Source organism: Mus pahari, chromosome 5 (genome assembly GCF_900095145.1).
Source record: "Mus pahari chromosome 5, PAHARI_EIJ_v1.1, whole genome shotgun sequence".
NCBI lineage: Eukaryota > Metazoa > Chordata > Mammalia > Rodentia > Muridae > Mus > Mus pahari.
The window spans coordinates 74,452,315-74,461,621 of NC_034594.1; the positions used below are offsets into that span (position 1 = coordinate 74,452,315).

General features: G+C 35.7%; 1 protein-coding gene across 12 annotated transcripts in view; it reads right to left on the reverse strand.

Annotated features, from left to right (window-relative positions):
- Ppip5k2 (diphosphoinositol pentakisphosphate kinase 2) overlaps positions 1-9,307 on the reverse strand; it is a 66,159-nt gene that overhangs the window by 48,746 nt on the left and 8,106 nt on the right. For all 12 annotated transcript variants that reach the window (XM_029539359.1, XM_021199030.2, XM_021199031.2 and 9 more), the window contains exons 2-6: positions 8,525-8,921; positions 6,148-6,343; positions 3,852-3,942; positions 2,892-2,977; positions 2,063-2,217 (exon numbers count right to left, since the gene is read on the reverse strand). In XM_029539359.1, coding sequence (XP_029395219.1) covers positions 2,063-2,217; positions 2,892-2,977; positions 3,852-3,942; positions 6,148-6,343; positions 8,525-8,638 — 642 coding nt within the window. In that variant the 5' untranslated portion in view covers positions 8,639-8,921. The remainder of the gene's footprint in view (positions 1-2,062; positions 2,218-2,891; positions 2,978-3,851; positions 3,943-6,147; positions 6,344-8,524; positions 8,922-9,307) is intronic.

Below are 9,307 nucleotides of genomic sequence, written 5' to 3' on the forward strand. Positions count from 1 at the left end.
TCCAGGACAGCCAGGGCTACACAGAGAAGCCCTGTCTTGAAAACAACAATAACAATAACAACAACAACAACAACAACAACAACAACAACAACAACAACAGAGCACTGGCTGCTTTTCCAGAGAATACAAGCTCCTAGCACCCATATCAGGCAGCTAACAATTACCTATAACAATTACTCCAGTTCCAGGGGATCTGAGACCCTCTTCTGGCCTCCTTCAAATATATATAACACACACGTACACATACACCCACCCCCACACGCATAGACACACACACACAAATAAAAACAGTTGAGCCTGTTTATTTCTGCTACAGAGCTTCCACTATATAAACAACATTTCACTTTATAGTTATATGTCAAAGTTGTTTGCCAAGTTTCTTGCATAATGCAATGCTACTGTTTTAAACATTCTTAAGATGGAAACAGGCCACATTTGTAGTTATGTTTCTAAGAAACTGCTAGGAGGCTCATGGTTATTCATATCTGTACTTAGACAGATACTGCCAAATCTTCTAGAAACTATGTTATCTGAAAAAAAAAAAAAAAATATATATATATATATAAAAGAGACTTCTAGATGGCTTCTAAATTTCCTAGTCTTATCTATACTTGGTATTTTATTCTCTAATATTTGCCACTATAATGGGTATTTAAAGGACATCTTTATTCTGTTTTAAGCTATACTTCCATTTTACATGTATTAGTGTTTTGCCTGCATGTATATAAATGCACCACATGTATACATTGCCTGTGGATGCCAGAAGGCACCAAACCCCATAGACTGAAGCTGCAGATGCTCGAGGGCTCCCTTATGAGTATCATACTCTCTCGTGCTGCTGGACAACAGCAGTTATATGTAGGGTTTTGTTTTTTTAACCAATCAAGTAACTATAAGTGAAAATAAACATAATCTGCTTACCATACAACTAAGCTATGATGTTCATGATGTTATTTTATTAAATGTATTCAACTTTTTCTTCCTTTTTTCCTTTTGAGATAAAACCTACTGGGGTCCTCTGAAAGAGCAAATGCTTTTAACTACTGAGTCATTTTTCTAGCTCTTGGTTTATCATTGACATACAAAACCATGACTATTTATGAGTGCATCTCTGTCTTGATATACTACTAAGAGATGACATCGCTACTCACACATTTTGGACTAGGCTTATTTCCCAACTGCCCAATTTAAGAGAAAATCCTTTTTATTCCAAAAAGTAATATGATATCATTATATTTCAGATCTGATTTGCATTAATTTTATTATGGGAGCAATTAAGTATGTACTTACATGTGTAAAAATTACCAATATTACTTTCGTGTGAACTGGCAATTTCTCCATTTAATTTCTCCAAAAAGGAGCTTATCTTTAAGTCCATTTCTAGTCTGACAGAAACACAGGTGAAAGACTGAAGACACATCCAGCACCTTTCTTTATATTCTGAAGGCAGAAATTTTATGTAACTAAACTTTCTGTGGTGGCAGGGTGGGGAAACATCCCTCACGGACTCAGGTATTGAACAGTTGCTGCCCATTGGTGTCACTGCTTTGTAGTGTAAGTGGTTCAGGCTGGCGAGAGGACATGTTCCCTGGGGTGGGCTCTGAGAGGATAAAGCCTCACTCTGGCAGGCCACTCCAGGCAGACTTGTGGTTAAAGATAAAAGCGCTCAGGTGTTTCTGTCCCCTCGGCCATACCCGCAGCTTGGCTTCTACCACAGTGGGCTGTTACTGCTCTGGAACCCTGAGTTTGCTTGAACCATAGTTCAAAGAAAGCCAGCCAGCCTGCCTGCCTGCCTGCCTGCCTGCCTGCCTCCGTCCCTCCCTCCCTCCCTCTCTCCCTGCCACCTCCCTTCTTCCTTCTAGAAGTAGCTTTTGTCACGGTGTTTTATCTCAGTAAGAGAAAAGTATACTTTTTAATGGAACTGCCAGAGTTTCATCTTCCTCTAGATGATGACAGTTCAGTATCTCACCTTAGTTTATTAAGAGCCTGATAATCTTTAACACGTTTTAATAAAACGTATAGAAGAATGAAGGCTACTCACAGGAAGATTTCAAAGGCTTACCTTCCTGAAAAGTCTCTGACTTCCACCTCCAGCGGATGTTGGATAATAAATGTAAACATTGTGGTCTTCTGCACTGACCGGCTTTTCCACAAATGGCTTTTGGAAAACTTCCCCATTTACTTCTACATGATCTTCTCCTTCAATCAGGTTGCATTCTAAACACAAAGCATAATCGCCAGAAAAGTCAGATCACCCTCATAATATCATTCAAGAGCAAAAATAAGTAAAAATAAGCTCCTAGTAAAACTATGCCTTAGCAGACTACAGTAGTCAGAGCTGAGGCAGCACAGCAGCAGAGTAGTAGTAGCCTGAAAAGTATGTGCAAGGCCCTGGGTTCAACCCTCAGTACCTCAAGGAAAAAAAGCTTACTCTCTCTGATGACTGCAGAGAGAGTAAGAATTAGCCTTCTCCAGGGATGAGCTTCCTAAGTGATTATCCAGTACCAAATGGTCAGTTCTCAGATCATAAGTATACAAGTATACATACAAAATACAGGAGATAGCCCCTATAATACTACTTAGCCAGTTAGCTCACAGTGTTTTGTTTTGTTTTGTTTTGTTTTCTGAGATGGGGGTCTCACAATGTGAAGTCCAGCCTGGCCCAAAATTAAATACATACTGACTCTGACATTGAATTTCCTATAAATCTCCCTTCTGAGTACTGGCATCACAGGCATGCACCACCACGACAGGCCCACAACTGTTAAATTCATTAAGAAAAAACTATTAAGTAGACCTCATGAATCTTCAACTCTTTCTACTTATTGTAGGGATGTCACAAAGAGTATGTCAAGAACCAAAAGGAAGGCTGCGGAGCTGAGTTCTCTGACCTTTCGGGTTATTTGGATCACGGTTCAGGATTGCATACCGAGGAAGTAGGATGCCTTCAGCTTGAAGAATGCTATATACGTCTCTTCTAAAGAAAACAGAAACAAATGTTTCTTTAGAAGTGCTTGGCTTTCTATTCCTCAATATATTATATTCCCACATAAGTAATTATCACTCTTAACTATCCTTTTTGTTTTTCTAAATATTTCAAATATCAAACTGCTTCTATCAAAATATTCACCAAAATCCGTATAAAATATCTTTTATAGCAAATCGAAAGATTGCACTTTAAAACATGAATGTACATGCATGAAGAAAAATAGTCAAGTAAGATGAATATCAAAGAGAAAATATAGCCTAACTACTAAAACCCTTACCATAAAATAATACTTAATATCATAGAAAAACACTCATAGGATGCTAAGAGAAAAATGATTTTACCCTCATGCAAAATTAGTATATATGTATTTCCATGTAAGTAATATAAGTAATGTCATGTTATAACACAAAAGTAGAATGCTCATGGAAAATAGAACTGCATGTAGCTACCAAAACCAAATAAGCAGACAAACACACACCGTTTTATAACTTCATTTAGAATCTATGCTCCATGAACATTAAGATGTATAGTAACAAACTGCTGTAATGGTACACTTCACCATAAATATCAACAGTTACAATGAATGAATTCTATGTAATCATCAGCCATATGACAAGAAACTGCAATTTTGATGGGTTTAGTAGGCTTTGGAAATTAAGCAACCGCCATCCAAGTCCTTGTTCCTGTGACTAAATGAAGGACTCCTTGCTTCTCAAGGTTCTTCACTGACAGAGCTTCCTAATAAATGTATTCTAAAAGGATGCAGTGACTGTAATTGAGAACACCTGATGCTGCTGCGTCGGCATACACTAGTAAGGAAGCGTTGATTTCTTTTTCCCTTAGGTCAGCCAACTTCACTCACCTATCTTGTATGAGATACTGCATATTCAAGTCATTGATTACAAATGGATTCCTGAGTTTTGCATAGGCAACTGCTTTGTCCAGTGGAAATCCTAAGAACACATATTATTATCATATTCTGTACAATCTCAAGATAAGCTGGCATCTATAAATTTATTAATGTCATCAACTTGAATTATGCCACCTCCCCTAAAAAAATAATTTCATTATGTACATAACCACCTTCTATAAAAGATATGAAATAAGTGTGTACATTTTTATTTAACTTATACTATTAAAATAACTTTTCTTGGTTATCATCATTGATATGGCATAACAAGTCACTGGCTGTGACATGTTAGCCTGTATCTGACTATTTAAAGGCTCTTCATAGAAAGGTAAGATATTTTCATATATAAAGAATCTACAAATAAATAATGTTTCACATCACTTGATTTAAAAAAAAAAATCTCAATACACAAGTCTCTTTTATTTGATATTTTCATGTCTACATATGAGCTGACAGTACCTTTAAAAATAGGAACAAAAACAAAAATGGATTTATAAACAATAAAATGTGCAAAAGATAAAGATATGAATAGGAGCATGCTTCTGCTGGGACACCTTAGGATATAAAAACTAACCTACTAAAATTTCTAGACTACTGAAACGATTAATAATAATGAAAATGAGTCAAATGTAGATGTGATTACAATAGATTTGAAAAAACTATAAAAATTTCAGAGATTATATTTTACTCTCTGTATTACCACTAAAATTCTCCAATGTATCATAGCAGATAATAGAAAAAAAAATGCTTAAATCCTGCCTCTGTTTAGCTATATAGGTTGAACCAACCAAAGTCAAGCTCAGCTGTCAATGAGTATGATACCCTCTAACCAATAGGATTCTGGCAGATTAAGAGCTTTTCAATGTGTATAAGATACTTAGAAAACTTGACATTATCTTCCAAAGAATACAACTTTTTATTGTCCTTAAGTGTCAATTCTCTCATCAATATCTTCTCTATGGAAGATAAAAATCAATCAGCAGGACAGGGCATGATTTAACTATGAACATTAACCGCTTGTGAGGACATTTCTACATCACTACAAGAAATTTTAGAAATGTTAAGTATTAAAATTCTAATCAAAAAGCTATGTTCAGTTAAAATGCACTTCTAAATCTCTCTTAGTTTTTTTAAATAATGCATTAAGCAGCAGCTGGACTCTACAGCATATTCTGCACCAGTAAAGGCTTCAATGTCATGACTTCAAGCTTCCCACCAGGACTGAGCAATGGAAAGCCAGTCAGTTCCTGCTTTCAATTTAGTTAAAGAGAAAATAGTCTCTTGTCAACAAACATCATATAGAGTATGTCCTAAGACACAGCAGGGAGCTTTTAGGAGCTAACAGTTTTCACAGAAAGAACATGTAACAGTAAGAGAAGAGCACTTCCATGGGCAGGAAATATAAAATTTCTCAAGAAGTCTCGGTCAACCAAGATCAGACCAGGTTTACTGAAAAATGAAAATCAATCTTCATTACCAGTATACAGAAAAAAACTTAGCACAGTACAGAACTACTGGGGGATAGGAGTAAAAGGTAATGATTGATACAGAAACAAACTCTAAAACTTACAAACCTATTAATGGGAAAAACAAGTAATTTACAAAATTAAAAAGGTTTTCAGAAATAGCAATAATTTTTATGTTTGTTTTGGGGGGGTTTGAGCAATAATTTGTACTATTACATTTACTATAACATTAGTACTTAAATGTAACTGCTGTTGCCATTCAATTTAAAATGGCAAAGAAGCCCTAAATTTTTAATTGAAAGTTCTTAACAAATTAAGTATGTGCACTTATATAAAGAATACCAGGTCACTTTCTATGTGGTAGAAATATAGGACTTAAAATATCTAATAACTAAAGCATTTATCTGCAGATATGTGCAAACAAAGATATATATTAAAAGAGCTAATCATAACCTTACTTTAACAGTGAAGACTAGGAATTACCCAAATGTCTGGTTATTAGTTAACTAAGTTATACATTTATCTAATAGACATCATGAAAAATATGGTGTGGAAAATTTTGATAAAATCTAAGAAAAGCTAATGTAAAGTTACATGTAACTATGACACTTAACTTTTAAAAAACACATTGAGAAGAAAGAGATTAGAAAGAAATATATCAAAATGTCAACATCCCTTATCTATGAGTTAGCTTCATTTCTCATTTATCCAATACTCTATAAGAAGTATGTATTATTTCTACAATCAGATAGGATAAAACATCCTTGTCCACCTTTCAATACCTTTAGAATGGAAAGAAATAAGACAATCACATAAAGGCCAGTTTTCCACGGGTTCATTCAAAATAATTTCCTCTTCAAAAACCACTACTGTGATGTATTTAAACAAGGAGATCCGTTCCAGAATTTCCTTCATGGGTTTGGATTTGGATTTCTTTGCCATGGAACATATTCCAACCACAATCTGCCTTTCTGGTGGCTAAAACAGAAAGAACACAGAATGACAGGTTGTCCTAATAGGTGTGCTAAAATATCACTGTCATAATTTCCTTTCAGCAGTAGAAGAGGAACAGGAATCAGTAAAACTGACATATTCACTATTGAAGTCAGCCAAAGTCTATCTTTTAAACTACTTAACAATTAAAATTGCTGGGCAATGGTGGCGGCACACGCTTTTAATCCCAGCACTGGGAGGCAGAGGTAGGTGGATTTCTGAGTTCGAGGCCAGCCTGGTCTAAAGAGAGTTCCAGGACAGCCAGGGCTACACAGAGAAACCCTGTCTAAAAAACAAAAACAAAAACAAAAACAAAACAAAACAAAAACAAAAACAAGATAGATAGATAGATAGATAGATAGATAGATAGATAGATAGATAGATGGATAGATAGATTTTAATAAAAAGTCCACCTTCAGGATATTGCTACTATTTTCAATTAATTTTAAAGTACAAATAAACATTCCTTCTTCACCTGCTTCTAGCATTTACTTAACTATCTTCAGGCAGAAAAATACAAACGAGAACAAAACTCCATCTATTCCAACTAAAAAGTCCAGTAAGAGTCAAATAAAGAATTTTGCTGTCTAAAATCAAATGCATTTCTAACTACAAAGCTGCACAGTGTAAGTCTTCTTGTAGACTGAGCAGGGACTTTAGCTGGTCACAGACAGCTTTTTGAACTTAGAAAAAGGCCCACTGCTAGAAAATGCCAATGAACTTTGACACTCCCTCCAACATTCATACTTGACATTCCTACTTAATGATCTTATTAATCTTGTACTTGTAACCAAATCAACCATCAAACTTGAATACACACAGCATATAAACAGTAACATACTGAGGAAATCATGCTCACAAATTTCCATTATATTCATTCTTAATTCTTTGCACTTCATCTTGGCCTTTTCATTCCTGAACTTGAGTTCTATCAACCACATAAGGCTGCATCTAATTCTTTTCTCTTCCATGATTTTATGTATTTTATATAACACTATATAAAGCTGTTCAAAGTGGTTCATAAAACTTCCCCTTAAATGTAGCAATAAAAATTTGGGGATTAAATTGTTCTTTTTACATTTAGAAAAATAATTCTATATTGCCTCTTCTCATGGAGTTCAAATGAGTATTGGACTAAATTATAAATCAAACAATATAAACAGCAACCATCTTGGGGTATCTATCTCTGCTTCCTCCCATCATTCATCTTAAGGCCCCTGTTATTCCTCATCAAGAATCGTGAAAGGGCTATCATCTTCCTAACAAAGATTTCACAGGTCAACTCTACTGTCTATTTCTCACAGCTCTAAAAAAGCATGTCACAAGAACATCAGTGGAGGGCTTATTTCCTCAGGGATGATCAAGGTTCACCCACAGCTGCTCAATGAGAACATCACTGCTACAGAAATGTCTCACGATGGGAGGGAGAAGAGTGTGACTCCACCTAGCCTTCAAAGGTACACCCCCAGTGACTTCTCTGTGACCAGTACTGCTCTCCTCTCAGATATAAATAACTGTCTAATGGCTACTGTAGTCCCAGCTTACCACTCTTTCCAAGTGTGACAGGTTTTTCTTTTAAAATGAGATTCTATTTTTTAATTTGAAATTTAAGGAAAAAAAAAATCAACACATAGTTTATGTCTGTATTTCAAATCGGCTCCCAAAATAAAATAGACTCGGCCTGAGGGCAAGGAGGATGAGTGCTATGACCAACAGAACAAGGAATTGGACGGAACAGATGTGCTCCATTTCTAAGATCCAATGCTCACAGGACACTGGATACATCAGTGTCTTACACACATATGCAGCCTTTGAGATAGCCTTGTGGAACTTGATAAACTTAGTTAAGTAGTTCCTTAGTATCTTATAGCAACTCTAAACTGTCATTAAAGTAAGGATCTTATTGCTAGCTACCTTTAATACCCTGTCTATTCAATATTATATTTGTTCAATTTAAAACTTTTTTTTAACAAACTTGCACATTAAAAAGTCTTATTTAAAATCACAGAATTCATTTGTATTAGGAGTAATCAACGAACATTCTGCACTGTAATGTATAACACGAAAGAAAGAAGAAAGAAAGGAAGAAAGAGAAAGAAAGAAAGAAAGAAAAGAAAAGAAAAGAAAAGAAAAGAAAAGAAAAGAAAAGAAAAGAAAAGAACTTACAGACTCCTCCTCCTCCTCCTCCTCTTCATCAGTATGGTGGAAGAAGCGACGATAGTTTCCAGGATTGATTTCCGCATCTTCGGGCCCAACAAAGAATCTGGGGGGTTCACTCATTTTTCTTGAATTTGATATTCATAAAGTTTAAATAATCTGTACTAAAGCTGCTTCAAATAAATGGTGTCAGAAGAGCACATTCTCACTCTGCCAGCTGACACTCAGGTCTGCTGCAGAGTTCTCACCCAATCGCATGAAATGTGCTGACATTTAGCTGGCCAGTGTTCCTTTGTTCTCAGATATCATTGCTTCATTGTTGAACTCCCAGTTGCTGCCGCAGTTTAAAATGCAAGGACAATGAGGTTGCTGCTTGCCCGGGTTGGAACAGATATCCTCCTTTTACCTAAAACGCAGTACAAGCAATTAATTTCAAGAGCGTTCTTCAAAAATACTCACAAAAAATAATTCTGAATGACATTAGACAATCAAGTCCAATAACCTGCCACCAAAATGATATTATTTTTTCCTCCATAAAATCAAGTAATGAAGATTATATTCCAGAAGAATATATTAGAGCAAGTGGATAAGATGACAAAACATAACAAAAAGACCACACTCAATTCAAATCCAAAAAGTACCTAATAATAAAAAAATGATGGGGCCGGGTGGTGGTGGCGCATGACTTTAATCCTAGCACTTGGGAGGCAGAGGCAGGTGGATTTCTGAGTTCGAGGCCAGCCTGGTATACAAAGTGAGTTCCAGGACAGCTAGGGCTATACAGAGAAACCC